This window comes from Canis lupus, chromosome 11 (genome assembly GCF_048164855.1).
Source record: "Canis lupus baileyi chromosome 11, mCanLup2.hap1, whole genome shotgun sequence".
Taxonomy (NCBI): domain Eukaryota; kingdom Metazoa; phylum Chordata; class Mammalia; order Carnivora; family Canidae; genus Canis; species Canis lupus.
In genome coordinates, this window is record NC_132848.1 from 42948120 (window position 1) to 42968600 (window position 20481).

A 20481-nucleotide genomic window follows, 5' to 3' on the forward strand; every position below is an offset into this window, starting at 1 on the left:
ACGATGTATGTACAGCTTATTTTTACTAGCACCCCATATCTGTCTAATCCTATGATATTCCAAGCCTCTTTGTAAATCTGTTTTCTTTCATGAAACTATAAGTCAACTTATGTGTTCACCGAATTGACCATCAAAATTGAATTGACCATCATCAATTGAGTAAAAACGTTAAAATAGTACTTGGGGACATAAGCTCTATTTCTATCCCCCAAAAAAAACTCATTTTTAAATTTTTGTTTATCTCAATTATATTGATTTCTATCATTCACTTTATCTCTTTCTATTCAAATTTATAATTCTGGGTAGACACACACACACATACACAAGTATGTGTTGATGAAAGATACACAGGTATATAGACAAGAACCAAATACTGACACCTCATCCACCATACATCTTTATACATGGACTTAATATTTAAATTGAATAAGTACATTTCATATATTAGTCATAAAAGTGACTAAATGGCCAGTAATAGCATACCTGGTAGTTTTGTTTTTTTTTTTTATAAGTCTTACCCGCAACCTCCAAATTGAACACCATCATTCAGCCTTTCTGTATGGTTTGTCCAGCTGGTTCCACTGCATATGCTACCTGCTGCCCAACCAAACTGAACTCCTTGAACAAATACAATATGAAAAAATCATAGCTTTCTCCAAAGTCCAAGGGCATAACTAACTGTTCTTTTATTTTGCTCTTCCCAGAATGTCACCAAAAAGACATCTTATTTGTTACATTGAAACTTGATGCAAAATCAACACTCTTAATAAAATTTTAACATGATATTTGGAAGCTTCTGAAAATTAGTCAATACACTGAATAGAGACAAACATACTATCCTAAATCAGACATAAGGCTGTTACAAGAATATATGGCATATTTCTGCTATTTTAAAGTATATTACTTATTGACACAGCACAAACAACTCACCTTCCTTCCTTCCACGGATTGCTGGTAAGTAGATTGGGAAATGCATCTGAATTAATGTGATTGATATGCATTACAACTATGAAATACTTCCAAAGTATGTATCTGTGTAAAAGTGTCATACACATCAGATATTCAGCCAATTGCCTTATGATAAATATATGGTAGCCGCATAAGTGTATTAGAAAATGAGGATAACCATCTGAAATTTATAAATATTCAAACCTTTACTGAAAGCAGCTTGTATGTGAAATTTAAATGACATATAATACACCAGAAAAAAGGCTCCATTCCAAAATTCTACAAAAAAGAATTGTATTTACAGATGACATGAACTAATCAAATACATCTAGCATCGTCTGGAAAACTTAATGGCATGCCATAACTTAATATCACAGTAAATATGCATAACAGAACCCATAATTATTTTTCTAATAATCAAGCCAAAAGCAAAGAAGTAAATGGAGCAATATAAAAATGAAAACAGAAAAAGACAAAGGCAAGTAGCATAAAAAAACATTTATGATATAACTCAGATGGCTTGAGAAACCAGTTAAACCCCTGAAGCTATGTTTTTTTGTCTTGTATTTTTGTGGGTTTTTTGTTTGTTTGTTTTTATCACATGCTAGTCCTATCTGTCCCTAAATACTAAAATGCCCTCATGATTCTGCAGATACATCAGACTGTAGCTATTCCTCCAAAAATCCCTCCCACTGAAACAAGTTTATGGAAAGTACAGATGTGTCCATAAGACAGGCAATCTCTCCATCAGGAGAACTGCTGAATGGAAAGCAATCGCCCCTCTATCCCACAGCATCTTCTAGGTGGTCACTCTTAATTTGCCTCTGAGTCCTGCCCTAGGTATTCACAACAGCTGCAGAGTAAAACGCTGTGTCCAGAACAAAGCTCGCATACCATGCGGGTTCTCTGTTCCCTCACCAACACCAAACTGCTCCTTGGTGGAGGTTTCCAAAATGCAAATGCAAAGTGGACTTCTCAGATGGATTTGATTTCAATCAAAATTAGTGCCAAACAAACATCTTTGATATGCAAAATGTCTGCATGTCTACACCAGCAAATAAAAAAGAATTATCCACCAAGCAGCACAAAGTTTTCTTCCAAGATGTTAAAGGAAATAGCAGATCTGTAAATGTTAAAATAGCTGTTGTAAAGATGAAGAAACTGAGAGACAATAATTAAGGGAATCAAATGATCAGAAGAACTACAACCCATAAAGTCTTGGGAAAAGTTAATATTTCATAGTCTTTAATAAAGCAAGGCTATTATCATTTCATATGGAAATATTTTGAAAGTTTATAGCTAGTGCATATTAAAAGCACATTTCGTCAATAAATTTTCACATGCTGAACATATTAGCATATAATTTTAAATAAGAATTTCAAAATATCAAACAGAACTAAGTACTAAGCTAAGGTGCTTTTTTTTTTTTTTACATATTTTCAACCATATTACATATTACAATTAATCCACTGAGCTCCTAAAAGTCCAATCTGCTTTATGTGTAATTTGGTGTACAGATTTGCCACTTTTTTTATTTTTATTTTTTTAGATTTGCCACTTTTAAACATAGTTTAAGGTTTCTGTAAGCATGCACAATTCAGTGAATATAATTAGATAACCAAACTCCTGTTGGTAAGAAAGTGGAATAAGTACACATTCTCAGTCTGGTTGTGGCCCATTGTAACTGATGTGTTTGCCTGGCTCTCGCCACAAGCACACTGCTATCTATTTTTAAGTCATAAATAATTGGCTTACAGGAGTCAGTGAATATGTATGTGGATATGCATGTGTGTGGAGAAAAGATGGAATAAGTTCTCTGACAACATTTGTTTTCCGTTCTTAATTATTCTCCAAAGATTTTTTCGAAGTGAATGCCAAGAAGGAGACTTTAAATCAAAGCTTCCCTGGCTCAGGTAGTGGTGTTATGTCATTATCAGACCTTTGTGACCTGCATGACCCCTAACCGGTGCAATGAAAGGGAGACCCATGCTACCTGCTTCTTTGAGAATTAGGTTAGTGATAGCACCTACGTAGGATGGAAACCTGTGGTTATCTGGAAAGATTCTAGGACTTTCCTATTGGAGGAAATTACAAGTAAAATGTAAAAGCAAAATTGAAATACCAACTAAAAAGCTCACAACTAATTCTATGCTGGGATCACCAAAACAAAATGAAAAAAAAAAAAAAGTTCTGTCTTAAAACCTCTCAAGAAAATGCTTGTGGCAATAGTTTGATTAGTGATGTATTTGAATATGCCGACCAATAACCAGGAATAGTAATCCAGCAAGCAAAGAAAAAAATATCCCCGCCGGGGCCAGAAAAAATGACCAGCCATACAGAACAGAAGGGGTGAACTCCAAGCAGTCTCTCATTTTCATGTTTTTGTAGCCTTCCATGTCAGCCACTGCCTGGACCCAGATGACATACAGCATCACCACCAAGGAAAACAGGATGCCTGAGAAGGACAAAACAAAAGACCTTTAGTCTTTCTGAAGATGTTTTCCCAAGAATGCTAACCAATCATTTGCCTGATGATATGTCTCTAAAAATACCATTCTAGCCAAATCACCTACTTTGTGCCATACCCTTTATTATGTGCTTTATATGCACACTGTTATCTTTAATTTTCATAGCATTGAGACAGGTTATGGCAACAAGAACAATGGCAACAGCTGACATGCATTTATTTAGTAGTTACTGTATGCCAGGCTCTGTATTAGGTGTTTGTGAACATAAGAGTCAAAGATCCTGCCTGGAATTTCTTCTAACACTTTCCATCTGTACTATATGCCTGATTTGGGGTGAACACTATAATACATTATAGTATTATACTATGTATATAACTATAAATATACTAAATATATACTAAATATATATAACTATATATTTAATATATATTTCAATATATACAATGAATTGGCAAATATATTTAATATATATTTCAATATATACAATGAATTGGCAAAATAGATACTATTGGCCCTCAGTTATAAGTATGTGCAAACATAGCTACTAATTTTCAGATTTTCAGCTCAGGTCTTTCCGACTATTATTATATTATTATAACACAGCCAACTTGTGCTGTGGATAATTTTGTCAATGAAAGAGAAGCTAAGGTAAGTACCAGACAAGAACAGAGATGAAAGCACTGAACTAATGTAAAAAAATAGACATGATTCCTTCAAATTGAAATATAGATGCTAAAGACTGACCTATAGCATAAAGGCAACATTGTCTGGAAATAATGAGGAAAACAATTAATGAAAAAATTCTGTGGAATGTAAAACCACAGGTTTAAGAGCAAGAGTCTTGGTAGACAAGAGAAAGAAACGAAAGGAGAACGGACGGATGTAGGGAGGGAGCACTATGACAGAAGAGCTTTACAAATACTAAAATTTGAGAATATTGCTAAGCATATACTTTTCCATGTGGCTGTTACTGAAATAACAGAAGGGAGCAGCACCATGATGCTGAGCTACAACCCCAGGAAAGTCAGCTAAGCTGATTCATTGGTGAGTGAGTGACAGGTCTTGCACGCATTCAAACCACGCACCCTGAGGGATTCAAATTTATACCTGAGCAAAATATACTTGAGGTCATTTTCTAGTTGCCCAAAAGTTCAATCCAAACATGTCAAGGACCTATTATAGTCTTTGAATTAATGAATGGAACCATCATGCATAAAATCTCCATATTCTAATTGCGAGTCAGTCTGAAAGGTAAACATAACCCTGTGACTAGAAGCAGAGATGGAGGCACATTGGCAGGACAGAGTATCTTTTAAGAGCCCAGCCATTAATCACCCTTCTCTAGTTAATTGTGCTCCAACAGTATTTGGGATGTCCTCTCTCTCTTAGGCCATCAATTGCATAAAGAATCCTGAGAAGTACACACAAAAGAAGAAGGGCTCATAAATATGCCGAGGTGAGTCTTAAACTTTCTCATAATCGTGATACGAACTATAGAGCAATGAAGAATCAACAGAGATGCTCCACTAATAAGAAACATTCTTCACACTGTGGTCTGTAATGTAAATGCAAATACTGGAGCACAGAAGAGTGCAATTTAACCACTGAACAACAGCTATGTCAGAGAGAAATAGTAAAGTCATAGCCGGCGAGCAAACTACTTGCAAAGCCGTACCTCAGATGTTGACAACAATATGGCAATGCCATGTGTTGTCGAGCAACTCTGTGCATTTCAATACATTTTTCTGCAAATATATAGACACTGTTCCCTCCTAATGTAAAGGTTTGGCTTAGTTATTTGCATACTATTTGCCTAATGCAAACACACTGCAAACCTTTGTTATTATCTGTTGCTATGTTTCTTATCTCTCTTGTATCATGTGAATCTCTCATGCTTTCAGATATTTTTATAAAAAATGAAAGTTGCTTTTGTGAAAAACCAGTAGCCTTATGCATATTTTCTTTCAAAAGTTGCAAAACCTATTACTGAATTGAGTATTTTAAAAAATGTATTGCAAGTAATCATGTGGATGATTCTTAATAAGGAAGAATTAACTTATATTTTAAAATTGCTGTTATTTGAAGAGCATTTACATCCTGAAAACAATGAAAATAGGCATTTCTATCACTACAATCTTTAATTGTTCACTAACTGAACACACAGTCAATTTAATTTATATCATATCAGTTTATAATTATATCTTCCCATGGGCTAAAAAAGTGTTTCCCTACCTATTAAATTGCCAGTATTTCATACCAGTGTATATATGTGCATGTGCGCACTCACATGCAGAGAGAGAGAGATAGGCAGAAAGAAAATGAATTAACGGGCATTGGAAAATATTTATACCAAAGGCCAAATGTTTAGCTGATGTGGCAGCAAGACTCTATGTTGGGGGCTTTACATAAGGCATTTGGCCAACAGAAGAGTCAGAAGACTGTTACATAGAGGTAGACTAATGAAACAAATAAATATATTGATTGAAATTAATTGGAGTCATGCTATTCACTGCCTAAAAAGGGAGTTACAAATTTGAAAAGGAGGAAAACTAAAATAAAGCCAATGATGTTTGTTTGGAATTAAATCTATCAGTGTGAATTCATGGTGATAGATGGATAGATAAATATAGAAGTGTGTGTGTGTGTGTGTGTAAGATACACTCGTATATATACAACTGCATATATGTCCTGGCTCCGTGTCCTGAGAGAATCTGAGAGCAATAACACCCCAGTTGCATGGAGCACATTAAGTGTCCGGATCATGGCTTCTAAATACCAGGAACCAGGTATCTCAAAGAAATAGGTGAATCCAGGCTGGAGTGGAAAGTACAAGGTAAATCTGGAATGGCAGATGTGCTCTAGGAATGGCGGGAGTGTTTCAGAAGCTAGCTTGAGGGGCTTCCCTTAGCCAGTTCTGAGGCGATCAGACTATCAAACAAATAATGATAATGACACATGATACCTTACTAAATAAAAGAAAAATCCATGAGCCCACCGTGATATAAATAAATGAATGAATAAATTAGACAGGGAGAAGGGAAATCTTTTCCTTAGAGAATGCTAACTTATAAATGTAGAAGGAATATTTCAATTAGAAATCACTACTTGGCAATCATTTAGGTAATAATTCAGGCAAGAAACAAAAATGGATGCTAAAACTAGTAAACAAAATTCAGATGAGAAATAAATACTACACAGGTTCAAAGTCTCTTCCCACAAGACACTTAACAATTGTAAAGGGAAAAACAGTAATTTCATACTGTAATTTTATAGTAAACAGTAAAATTATTGCAAACAGTAATTATATATTGAAATATCACCAAAATATCCCCAAAAATGATCAAAGTGAACATCACCAATGGCATGACATATTGATGTCACTAACCACCTTGTAAGATACAATGAGAATAATACAGCATCACTGCAATGATACAGCCAAAAATGAAGAGCATAAATCCAACCAGAAGGAAATATCAGGCACACCAATTCAGGAACATTCTAGAAAATCAGAGGCCTGTACTCTTGAAGAGTCAAGGTCATGAAGGTCTAAGTAGGACTTATTCTGGTCTGATGGAAATTCAGATGACATAACTACTAAATGCAAAGCATGTCTCAGGACTGGAGCCTTTTGCTGTAAAAGACATTGAGATAGTGAAAGATGAATGGAATCTCTGGGTGGAAAGAGTTTCAACTTCTATGTAAATCTGAAAATATTTCAAAACAAAATGAATGAATAAAAAAAGCATGGGGGAAATCTGTGTTTACGTGTATAGAAAGCGCATGCTGGGAGGATGGGAGGAGAGTATGTGTGTTCATACATCCAGAAAGACACATCTTTTGGTGGGCTATTATGATAATTAATGAACAATAATATTGCTGATTTGGCCCACCTACCAAGTGGAGAGTCCCATTTGGAGAAACACTAATGGAAAATACTATGGAAAAAACTTAATTATTATCCCCTGATATCTTAAAGAATTCTCATTCATGAAAATGTCAAATAATATCTGTCCTGAGTAACAAGTGAGTTACATTTCAAACCCATTTGCCATTATGATTTTAGCAGGAAGAGAAAATATTGCTAATATTTAGGTAATAATTTATTTTTAATTAAGTTATATTTAAATTTGGTCATATTTTGAAAGCATAATTTATTTCCAATTAAAATTTTAAAATACCTAATTTTTGAAGACCAAAAAAAATTAATAAAACATCTCACTGGAGGCATAATCAAAGTAAGGTACCAAATCCCAAGAAGATTTGTGATAATAAAACCATAGACCAATAATTAAGTCACAAGAATAATGTGTTGGTTCTCTTATTAATTAGCAGTATGGGAAAGAACCATTCGAATGTATGATTTTATATGGATCATCTTACATAGTTGAAAACTTTTCCCTCTAAATATCTGATTTCGATTTGGAAAGCATTTTCTCTGAAACAAAGTTCACATAGTCACTAAGGGCCATTAGGAACACAATTGCTAATGATAAACAATAAGGAAATCTTCACAATGTGGAAAAAAAATACAAAAGAATTTACCCAACATCAAGTCACAGACTGAAAAATAAAACTGGATTTCCTCATTATTACATGGAAACAAATATGGAAAAATAAGGCATAGCATAAAGATTTTGTATACTATATTATAAAAACCAGATTTAAAAACACATTCCTAGGGAAAAGTTAGCCACAGAAATGGAAACTCTTCAAAAACACAGGCAAATGTCAAACCCCTATATTCTTGCTTAGAAATATATCCACCTGTATCAAAAAAACAAAAGCCTGGGCAGCCCCAGTAGCCCAGCAGTTTAGCGCCGCCTTCAGCCCAGGGCGTGATCCTGGGGACCTGGGGTGGAGTCCCACGTTGGGCTCCCTACATGGAGCCTGCTTCTCCCTCTGCCTGTGTCTCTGCCTCTCTCTCTCTCTCTCTCTCTCTCTCTTATGAATAAATAAATACAATCTTTAAAAAAACAACAACAACAAAAAGCCTTTTGGAATAACTGAAAAATAATAAACTTGATCCTTAACTGCTTAGGTATAAATGAACTGCCTTTGAAATGTGTTTTAACAACGTGAATCACAGGCAGCTATTGGATTACTTAGGGAAGAATCATAAATTTAAGATGATTCCATTAGCCTCTTTTAGTCATGCTTGCACACGAATTCAGTGGCAACTCATTTTAGCTTTCAATGGGCACAGGAATGGCCAAAGAATTCTGTAGTCAAGAAAATGCATTATGAAGGAAGTTAAAGTGAACAGTGAACAATACATTAGAATCAGAAAAAAAAAAATTGCCTTTTCTCCCACTGTAGGCAGCATGTACTCTAGAGACAGGGCAATATCCAGCAAGCACATCTAGAAAAACAGAACTAGAAAGCAAGCTTCATAAAATTTTAGGGATGATAGCATCAGTTTACTCCTTGTGTCTATTTTCAGAGGATGATATGAGGTCTGCAGTCCCAAGGTCAAACCAGCCTGTGGCATAATTCAAAGGGATACCCTGATAACAGGTACAACAGATTAGGATGAAGACAAAGATATCCTATAGCAGGGAAAACATTCCAAGGAGGTGGAAGGAGACGAAGTAACGAAGTTACTTTTCCAGGGGGAGATCCCAGAAAGGCAGAGAGAGGATTCGTGCTAACTATAGAAATGAAGAAAAATCTGGAGCATGGGTAAGAATGCAAAGGATAGTAGCACTAATGGAATGGTAAACCTGGGTCTGACATGCCCAGAAGGAAGATCAAAAAGGAAGTTTGATAAGCTATGTATTTACTATCATTTTCTAAAAGGAAACATAGCAATTCACCAAGAAACATATAACAAGTGCCTTCTCGGATCTGCATAGGAGCACTGGGCAGCGTAACTGACCACGTCCCCACAAGGGGCCTTTGCAGAAGACCCACAAGTACTCTTCATATAAACATTTCTGAAATCAGTCCACACTAATATTTGAAGGTACTATATTAAGCCTCAATAGTTTGCAGGTTGTTCTAATAGGTAAAAAGCCCTCCAAGTTCATTGTTTCTCTTTCTTTTTTAACTGAGGTGTAATTTACATAGCGCAAAATGTAGGAGTTTTAAGTATATGGTTTGATGAGAATGTATGGTTTGAGAAATGTAACCATCAGTGTAGCCACAATCCATTGAAAATAGAACATAGTCCTCACTATCATCCTAGAGAGGTTCTGCATGCCTCCTCACACCTCTTCCCCAAAGCATCTATCAGTACAGCAGAGTTTTGCCCTTAGAACCTCATAGAAATGAAATCACGACAGTGTGCAGTTTTTTATCTCTTTCTGTTCATACTCAACATGATGACAGAAAACTACCCATGTCGTGCGTGTGTTAGTAGTTCCTTCCTTTTTACTGCTGCATGCTATTCCCGTTGTATGAATAGACCACAGTTTGTTCATCAATTTATCCTTTGACAATCATTTGGGTTCCTTCTCGGTTTTGGCTACAATGAATTAAGCCACGATGAGTGTTTTGGTTCATGATGCTCAAACTCAAACCTAGAATCTTGAAATGATGGATACATTTCCTCAGACAAATGATTTTCAAAAAAGAAATAGGCAACAACATCTTTTTATGAACCATGATTTTACGTCAAACTGATAAAGTGACGCTGGTCTTACAGGTGCTATGGCAGTGACCTGAAGCGCACCCACTCAGGCTTTCCCCCACACCCCTCAGCCCTCCTAAGAAAACAGTCTTCCCTTCTCTTCCTCATGTATCCGTTTTGTCAACAAAACTTTTGACAGCTGTTCAATAGTGCTCACTGTGCAATTAAACTCTCCAAGTGCTTGGAGCATGGGGATGTTTTGTGACCCTTTGTCTTCTCAGTTCCTTGATTCTTATTTTTAACTGTCATTATGTATTATTTGAAATATACAAAATATGACATATGAATGAATGTTATGAAGTTTCATATAAAATTAACCCCTGTGAACTGGTCTGCAAGGTAGGAACCAGATGGCAATCCTGCATGTTTGTCTTCTGAGACTTCTTTGGAAAGACAGTCGCCCCTCAGGTATCTAGGGAGTGTCTCTAGCCTTTAATTTAAAGGATATAAAAGTACAACCAAGGAGAAAGAGCTAGACCCTTCCTGAGAATGAGCAAGGGTTTAACCTCTTGGGATGGAATAATAGTGCTCCTTCATGATATGGATGACATTGGAGTCCATAAGCAGTATGTGTTTGGGGCCCAAATTCATAAAAGACTTTGAATAATGCCTGCAAATTACAATTATATATAGGGTCATGATATTTATGTATACGTTTTAAAAATAGAGAGTATTAACTTATAAAATGTAAACACTGAATGCCGCAATATTTTCAAACCGTTTTGTCATGTATTAACTTTTCATATACTAAGAAGCTTAAAAATTGCAGTGTTTGAGACCTTTTTCAACTTTTAATAAACCAATGTGTCAGGTTAAAGGAGGAAACATGATATGAGTGTAGGCTATTCTCATAGATCCATTCCAGAATCTAAAATGCATACTTATTTTTCAAACATTACATGATGGGGAAGGAAAATTTGCCAATTCTACATTTTCTGAAGACTTGTTAGACTTGTCATTACATCGCAACATACTTTCAAAGTAATTATGTATCTGTTAGTTCACTCCCTAAGTTAGTTTTTCTGGGAAATACATTAGAATGTCTTAAAAATAATTGAAATTTGTACCTTTTAATAGTCCTTCTTTACATTAAAAGTTATACCTTTCTCTTATATTTAAATTATGCTAATTTTTATATGTCATATTTCAGAAATTTTAAAGCTGCTCATGCATAATGGTCAACCATAAACAATTTCCACTTTTCATTTTCTTAAACTCAATTTCCACTGATGTTTTTCTAATTTTCTGCGACAGTCTGAACACCTTATATAACTATAATTTCATATCTGTATATTTTCATTACATCTATTTGATTTCCAAATATTTATTGCTACCCAAACTTTACCACACACATTACTGTACAAATATATTAATTGACTCTTCCCTTTCATTTTCTGGCCTCATGTTTTTATTTAGTCAACCACTCCTATATAATGTCTATTGGAATTCTCAAGTATTTATTACTTTCTTAGATTGGCATAATCATTGTAGGCATTAAACACCCTGTCTATCCAATACTCTGTACTCTCTTGAGAAACAGTTATTGATAGAGAATGATCCTGAGGGTTTATCCATCTGCACAAGTCATTAGGGATTGCATCTGGAAAGTGGATTTTCATTTAACTCCAAGGAAGTGTTTACTCACAATAGATGAGTTTCAAAAAGCAGGAGGTGGTTGAAGGGCATAGGCCTGGACTCTAACTGCCCTGGTTTAAATCTTACCTCAAAGGTGTACAGGCTGGAAAGCTTTATACTTGACAAGCTGAGTAACCTTGAGCAAGTTCTATACTTCTCTGTGTCTCAGTATCTTTTTTGGTAAAATACAGATCATGCAGGTGCCTACTGCAGACAGTAGTCATGAGATTAATGGAGGTAACACGCACTGGGCGAGGTGCCTGGAACAGGGCAAGCGCATAATAAGCATTGGCTAGTTTTGTTATTATCATTATTTTTATTGAGCTTTGGCATTAGCTCCTGATAATGGCTAGTAAATATTATTCTCTGAAATCTTTTAAAGTGTCAGAGCTTCTCATATGACTGGGCTATTTCAGGACTAGTCAAGAGGCAAGGGGATAAACCACCACAGTGCCTTCCAGTCTGAGATGTCATGAGAAGTGAGGGAGATTATCTGCCCATGTCTTACTAGAATCTTCCACCAGGTGGCACCAGTCACCCCATAGGCCCCTCACGACATTTTAGGAAGGTTAACAGGTGAATCCAGACTTGTGCTCACTTATACATATTAAGGACATTTTCTGTTTTAAGTGTCCAGTAAGCAAGCTTTCTGCCCATCCCCAACAACCTTATAGTTACAGGAAGTAAAAATCCTTCTAGGACAGACTTGCTGTCTTACTAATGTATTTCTCTTTTCTACAAGTAAGTATAAAGGGTGGGAGAAAAGGCCTCAGGAAAATTCATAAAATTTTCAGTAAAAAAAGCAATATGCCTTACTCATTAACCACTAGCTATTTCTGAGCAAAGTGATTATTTGGGAGAAGGGTATGGAATAAAACGGAATATTTGCAAAGAAATTAAATCCCTTGCAGAACTAAGTTAATAGTAGATGTTAATGATGCACATACTTTAAAAAAGCAGAATGAAGCAGATGGAAATTCATTCTGCCTTTCCACCATACCAAAAACTAACCCCAAACTAGATATGCCATTTATAAACCAGAACAAATCTTGTCGTACTACACATCTGAAAACTTCCTTTCAGTGTGGAGATTAATTATATCCTATAATAAAATATCATGTGAGTAAAGGCATTCTTTTGTAGGCCTACAGCTCTGGTTCTCAGAAGAACCACACAAATACATTTTTAAAGTGGAATGGGGACCATTCATTCATGTTTGCTGTTCAAGGTTTTCCAAAAAGTCCCACTAAAGCTGTTACTGAGCTGACCTCTCATACCCTAGATTCATCTGGGCAAGGGCTGGACCATCCTCTCAAATGTCTCCCATAAGGACACATATGCACAACCAGCCCAGGTCAAAGTAAAGACTTAGGAGCACAGGTCTCTCTACGCAACCACTCTGTGTCTCTTCTTCACATTCCTCATCCCTTCTCCAGCCTTCATTTGACTGAGGTATTGGAAACTCACAAAACTGGGTCTCACTCATGCCCTCTGAATTCTTCCTCTGGGAACCTGCCTCTTCACTGTAGCATCATACATCCTATCATACTGGTGCCCCGTTCAACACTGAGTGGAGTCAAGTCTGATTCTAACAGCCCATTACACACATTCCAACTGATAAGCAATGTGAGGAAAAATAAACTTTCAAAGAAGTATCTGAGAAAGAAAAGTTATATGCCTTAAAGTATTTTTGTAAGTGAAAATTCTTCAGAGCTCTTTCCTCTTTAATATTGACCAACACTGATTTATTCTAGCACTTGACATTTCTATGAAGTGACATATTGAGGTCATTAAAATTCCACATCAAAATTTGAAAGGAGGCCTTCCCACATTATTATATTATCAATATCCAAAACAATGCTTTTCCTGAACAAATTCCCAAATATGGCAACCAAAGGCACAAAGCCAGGGCATGAAACAAGTAATTTTAGAAACATAAGAGTGACTGGTTCTTCCAGAAGTACTCAGGAAGCACATCTAGTGTACAAAGCTTTTGGACTGAGCAAAAGAGAAGTAAATCCAAGCTGCTGTTTTGTGTTTCATAAAAATCGGAGACAGGAATTCTAGTACAACAAGCACATTTGGCTCACGTATCAGTAACTTCCAGTTATAATGAGTCACGCCTTTGTTTCTGTCACGTACCTCCAACAGAACAGACCTATGAATGAAATGTTAAGTCCTGGACTTTGGTGAAATATTCTGTTCCCCATTGGGAGGTTATGTTGTGATTTTCTCCCAAAAGCCTACTTTTGGTGCACTAAGAAAGACACAGAAGCTTTAGAAAAGCCATTCTGGCAAGCATTCACTGGCCTTCCAGGCCTGTTCTGCTAATAGTGAGGCCCCTTTGCTTGTCCGTGTAAGCGGCTGTTTATAGCCTGGATCTCTCACTATATAGACATGGAGACAGCAGGTGCAAGTAGGGAGATGCGTGTGCCTGTAAGTTTAGAATGCCTGCCTCTAGGCTGTCAGCAATTCTTCTCTAATCCCTTCCTGCTCACGGTCTTCTGTTTCCTCTGCATATTCTTCTCTTGCTCTACTTTATCTGGAGGAAGATGTGAGGAGCAAGGTATGACACTGAATTCTTCCTGGAAGCCACGTGTTCAGTTTCAACAACAAAAAAGAAAAAAAAAAAAAAAAAAAAAAAGAACATCTAAAATATGTCCCTTGACTGCTGTGTCTTTTTTTTTTTTCTAGGATTAAGGTGAAAAGTATCTTGTAGTTTTCATCACCACATCTATTTTATCTCATTAGAAATAAATGTGGTTTACTGATGAGCTACTACAAATTCCATTGATATTTTGAAAGAAAAGGAAAACAAACCACAAATCCAATTTAATTCTGATTCAATAGTTTTTATTATATTTTGTAGTCAGATTTTTATATTCCTGTCATTACCGCTCACCTTTTCTATTCTACTTTTTTTTATTCTATTTTTTTTTATTCTACTTTTTTTAAGAGGGTTCACATCACTATAGTTTCAGAAAGCACTGTCCTCCAGATCCAAAGGGAGCAGGGAGGGGTCATGGAAGGATGTGCTTCAGACGGTTTGTCCCACATGGCAGAAATTTTTAAAAATTCACCCCAAATCACTCAGCTTGTATCCCTGGTGACCAGTAATGGCTTGAGCAACAGCCTTCTGGGCAAGGAGTATACTCTGTGGTCACAGAGTGGGGCAGGAGTCAAACCACTGCTTTGCCGCCAAAGAACTAATTGTTCCAAAGGGCTAATTACACAGCAGAGGTACCCTTTGCTTCCATTAATGCATCCTGAGTCTAGAATAAAGGCTGCTATCTTCCTCTGGCTTACAAGATGTCCGTGTAGTCTCACCAACTTGAGGGTCTCACAAGGGACTTAGCTGAGATTCAGAAGCCTTTCAGGCACCTCAACCCAGGAGGGACTCTGTCTAGCACTACATTCAGCAGAAAAATGTAATCTCACTTTGTCACTCAGGAAAAAGCTATTTCAATTACAAAAGAAAAATATTTGTACCCTAATATGCTGGGAAATACTGATTTAAAGTTTTTACGGCTTATTACCTAGTAATGTCAGTATCCCGGAACTTCCAGATCACATCATTATTCTTTCCTGTACACTTAAAAGTCTTACTCATGCACAGCAATTCCTGTATTGATGTTGCTTTGCCCAGGCACTAGGAATATTCAGCTATGTTTAATTTCCTCCATATAACTTAAATGTTTTATAGTGGTATGCTCACCCATTCTAACTTCTCCTGCATCTTTCTTATCACCTCCAATATCAAAGAACTAGGAGAAGACTAGTGTCAGCCCCTTGGAATGGAAAGTTCTCTGGGAGTCCACATTAAAACAAATTTCAGAATTTGCTTAGGTTTTATAGAGTGTGCGATGAGATTCACTGAAATAGGTTGGGTGTTATAACATCCTGATGATTACCATGCACTTGTTCCAGAACTGAACCTCCTCGGGGAATACATGGCTTAGCCTGCTTGAAGAGGAATCTGCCCAACTGCAAGGAGTGGCAACATATGTCCTCCAAACTTTGCTCTAAGCCTGTTGACAGAGCAAGAGGAATACTATGGACCCCCGCCCCTTACTCATACCGACAACTGTGACATCAGCATGACTCAGTCATGCATGGAATGCCCAAAAACAGTCTTCTTACTAATGCCAAAGAGACTTCATACATGCACACACCCAGCATTGGCCATTTGGAATTTGGCTATTCCCCATCCTAAAGCCATCTGTCCAAATAAAGAGAGAGTGTGCAATCTTGTTTGTGGCATTGATAAAGCTGCCACGGCAACCCCAGGCCCAAGCTGCACCTGTTCCTAACTGCCCAGCACAGCACAGAGCATTGGCACAGGGCAGCATGGGAGCTCAGTTAGGCAGGGAATGACAAGGCAAGCCATAAAAAACAAAGAGATTCTAGAGTACCAGACACATAAAACGAGATTCCTTCATTTTGAAAATATAAAATCTAAACAAAGAAAGCATTCTAAGTTCAGTTCAGTTTAACTCATTGACTATGTGCATAGTTGCATACTAAATGTGATACACAAAAATTTGGCTGGCCAAAAAACCTAGTGTTTACTATATATTTTCCAAGTGTGCATATAGCATATAAGTTTCCAACTTTGATTCTGAAAGGATAAGTTGCTTATTAATATTACCTGAGAATCTTAATAATAAACAATGAAAAGATTTTTAAATTCTTCTATCAATAAGTACTGAAACTTAAGAATGATTTATTGGCCCCATAACCACCTTATAGAGCTGTTTCACTGTAAAAACTGCCATTAGACTGTAAAATTCAGTTATTCCTGAGAATATCACCTTTTCTGCCCAAGCTAATTTTGTCTCATCCTACAGAATTTCTTTCTCTGTTCTTTGGAAACAAATGGCCCTACACAAACAAAGAAATCTGCCATGAAGGAAATTAAAAGTCAAGTTTAAAAGGAAGTGTCCTCATAATTGTCCAGTTTGGTTGTTTTCAGAATGGGTCCCAGAATACCATGGACACCTCTCAGTTCCCAGGGGCCTTTTACATGAAGACCTGAGCAAGGAGAACCCCAGCCCCATACCCACACAGAGCAAAGATTCTCCAAAAAAAAAAAAAAAAAAAGAAGAACCTCACTGGTCACAGGCATGTGAGTACAAACTATCTTCCTACAGAGTTCCCAGCCAAATGTAATTCTTTGGATATACTACCTTCTTGCACAATTTAAAAATGACCAACATTTTTTTTTTCAAAAGCACTAAACACACACAGGGATACACAATTCTTTGATCAGACTAAGCCAAAAATCAGAGTGTTTCTGAGTTTAAAACAACTGTGCTGTCCATAATGTATACTAAACTCACACTATTACAGTTGACCTTTGAACACTGTAGGGTTAGGAGCACTGACCTTATGAAGTTGAAAATCTGCCTACAAATATCTTAACTCCCCAAAAACTTAACCATAGTTGAAAATTTGCCTATAACTTTTTTTTGCCTATAACTTTTTTTAAGATTTTATTTATTTATTCATGAGAGAGACAGAAAGAGAGAGAGAGATGCAGAGACATAGGCAGAGAGAGAAGCAGGCTCCATGCAGGGAGCCCCATGTGGGACTCAATCCCGGGTCTCCAGGATCATGCCCTGGGCTGAAGGTGGCGCTAAACTGCTGAGCCACCCGGGCTGCCCTGCCTATAACTTTTGATATCACAAAGACTTAACGGTAGTTAAAAATTTCCCTGTAACTTTTGACTCCCCTGAGACTAAGAGCCTACTGTTGACCAAAGAAGTCTCATTGATAACAGTCAATTAACAGTATATATTGTATTATATACTATATTCTTACAATAAATTAAGCTAAGAAAAGAAAAGAGAATGTTATTAATAAAAATATAAGAAAGAAAAAATAGATTCACAAGATTGTACTGTTTTTATTTTAAAAATTGTGTTTAAGTAGACGCACACAGTTCAAACCCATATTCCAGGGTCAACTGTATATATTTCCTTTGTTGGGAAAGATTTATAAAGAAAGGTAAGGAATGAGAAGAAACAAATATTTACACACTCTAGCAGACAGCTCTTGTTTCTGGGAAAACCATGGAAAACCATGTACCTTCACAAGACCTTTGAACAAAGTAAAGGTAGAATGTGGTTTGCAGGAGGAAAAACTATTTGGCTCAGAAATGTTCAGTTTTATGGCATATAAGGGGTTTGGTCTTATGGAATTATTAATTAAAGAAGACGATTATAAATATCGTGAGATTGAAGTGAAAGAAGCCTGATACAAAAGGCCACACATTGTATGAATCCATTGATATGAAATTTCCAGAATAAACCCAAAAAGATAGAAAGTAGATGAGTGTTGGGAGCCTGGGTGGCTCAGCGGTTGAGTGTCTGCCTTTGACTCAGGGTGTGATCCCAGAGTCCCGGGATTGAGTCCTGGGATTGAGTCCTGCATCGGGCTTCTGGCCTGGAGGCTGCTTCTCCTCTGCCTGTGTCTCTCATAAATAAATACATAAAATCTTTTTTTTTTTTTAAAAGAAGAAAGTAGATGAGTGTTGACTCAAGCCCAAGGGGAGGAAAGGAGAGGAGACAATGAGGTCTCTTTGTGAGGTAATAAAAAATATTCTGGAATCAGAGAGTGGTAATATTTGCACAACTCTGGAAATGTACTAAAAATACACTGCATTATATACGTTAAAATGATAAATTTTGTAGGTAAACCCAGGCCCTTGAATACAAGGTCCTTGGAAAACTAGTGAGGAAAGAAGTGAATAAAAGACAAAAGAATGACAGAATGGGTTAAACAGGACTCTTATTCCCAGGGTGGGTTTGGGTTGGGTGGTTTTTTTTTTTTTTTTTTTTCCTTTTTGAACTCTTTGGACAGAGGATTCATATCTGATTATTCTTTTTTATTCCCTCTACAGAATTAAGCACAGTATTATGGACTAGATATGCTTCAAGGAACTGTTAATTGGCCATCAATTAAATGATGACGGACAACATCAGGAGCTGTCTTTGCAATGATTTAAAGAGAACAATGCTATCTATTCTATTTCTTTCCTGTCGCTACCATTTCATACAGAAACACTTTGTCCTTCTGATTTGATGCTATAAAATAGCATAGTCATGTACAATGTGGTCTTAGTCATAGTGAAGTTCGTCTCATTTTCTAAAACTGTTACCTTTACAAATCATCTGTGCTTATATGTTTTCAGATTAATGTTCTAGCTTTTAGAACATTCCCAATTAAATGAAAGACACTTAACATTCACAAGATACACCTAGTCGATTATTTTTCTATTTTTACTAAGATCACTGTAGCAGGCATTAAAAAGACTAGTTGGAAAGCTGACTAAAACAAATGCAGGTTTTGCCAAGGACAGAATGTGTTTTGATAACGCACATGAACCACAATTTAAAAAAAGTGAATGATGACATTGTAGAAAGAGATGTTTTTCTTTTTTTACCTGTGATAAATAAATCATGCCAGTTTGTAATTATCATCATGGGGCTATCTTTTTAAGAATGCACAGAAAAGTTCACACATATCCTGATGTTACAGAAAGACGTGTTATGAACCCATTTTACGGATAGAAAAGAAACAGGTTAAGAGAGATTAAGGAACAGAACTTTCCCTTCCTGTGCTGTCTTCCTACAACGTGGATACAGTGAGCAAATGCTGTGGAGCACACAGGAAATGCTAAGTCCCTGGAGGAGGGTCTGCATACAGTGGGCACTCAAACAATACTGCATATGAATATTATTGTATTACTCCTAGTAGAGGCCTGAAATCTGAAACTAGAAAAGGAAAATATGAGGATATGGAGAAAAACATGGCTGGAAATCACACTTTTTGCCCTGCACATACCTGCAGCGATGTACCCGCCTCCACCGGCCTTATAGAGAACGTGACTTGCGAAGGGGGCTGCACAGATGATCAGAAAGCTCGCAGTCACCACGGCGACGACGCCCAGAAGCATCAGGACTGCCCAGAAACCACGGTAAACTGGAAACCCCAGGGGGAAAAGGAGAAAAGAAAAACGCATTTAGATTGTGAACCCCACTTAGACTGTACCAGTCAGTTTCTTTCCACTTTATTGTTCTGATTTTAGCCATAGCAAGTTAGAATCCCAAGCCATGGGTCCCGGATTATGATTCAAAGCAAATCTTATTAGATAACTCTATACTTAGTGATGTCAACCTTCAATTCACTCATCCTTGTTATTTGTACCCCACACACTCTCAGGACACTCTGGGAGCTCATTTTCTGAATATATTTTCCATTTTAGAAGTGGAGATGTTCTAACATTCTGGAAAGAGTTACCCTGAGTCCGTACCTAGTTGAGTCACAGGTAGGTGTTTCATACCAAACGTACAACGACATGAAAAGGCATTCACATTTACCAACACTGCTTCTTACAACCACTATCACCCCCTAGAGGCTAATAATCACCCCAATTCCCTAATAAAAAAGTATACTTCTGTTTAGGCTGTGACTTTATTGGAAAATAGTCTTCGGGTAATAAAAATAGCAAACAAAACAAAAAATAAAAGTTTGTACAGACTGAGATTTTAAATCAGATATATTTAAGGCATACTACTTTCCACCAATATTTTTCTTAGAAAGACTCAAAATGAGAAGCGAGAAGTTAGAGTGGTCTCTTATGCATGGACCAACAAGGCTGAATTAATGGATGCAGCTGGTGATAAACGGATTGTGGGTTTGGTGATACATAGTAATCAAATAAAGAGGAATTCTAATGATCATTTTTGAATGGGATAATTACTGATCTATTAAACAAATTCATCATTTCCCAAGGGCTAC

The 20481-nt window shown here is 36.7% G+C and overlaps 1 protein-coding gene across 1 annotated transcript in view; it reads right to left on the bottom strand.

Moving 5' to 3' along the window:
* Positions 1 to 1130: 1130 nt before the first annotated feature.
* Positions 1131 to 20481, bottom strand: part of TMEM182 (transmembrane protein 182) — a 56684-nt gene continuing 37333 nt past the window's right edge. Inside the window, exons 4-5 of the mRNA XM_072844398.1 lie at positions 19525 to 19662; positions 1131 to 3403 (exon numbers count right to left, since the gene is read on the bottom strand). Coding sequence (XP_072700499.1) covers positions 3183 to 3403; positions 19525 to 19662 — 359 coding nt within the window. The 3' untranslated portion in view covers positions 1131 to 3182. The remainder of the gene's footprint in view (positions 3404 to 19524; positions 19663 to 20481) is intronic.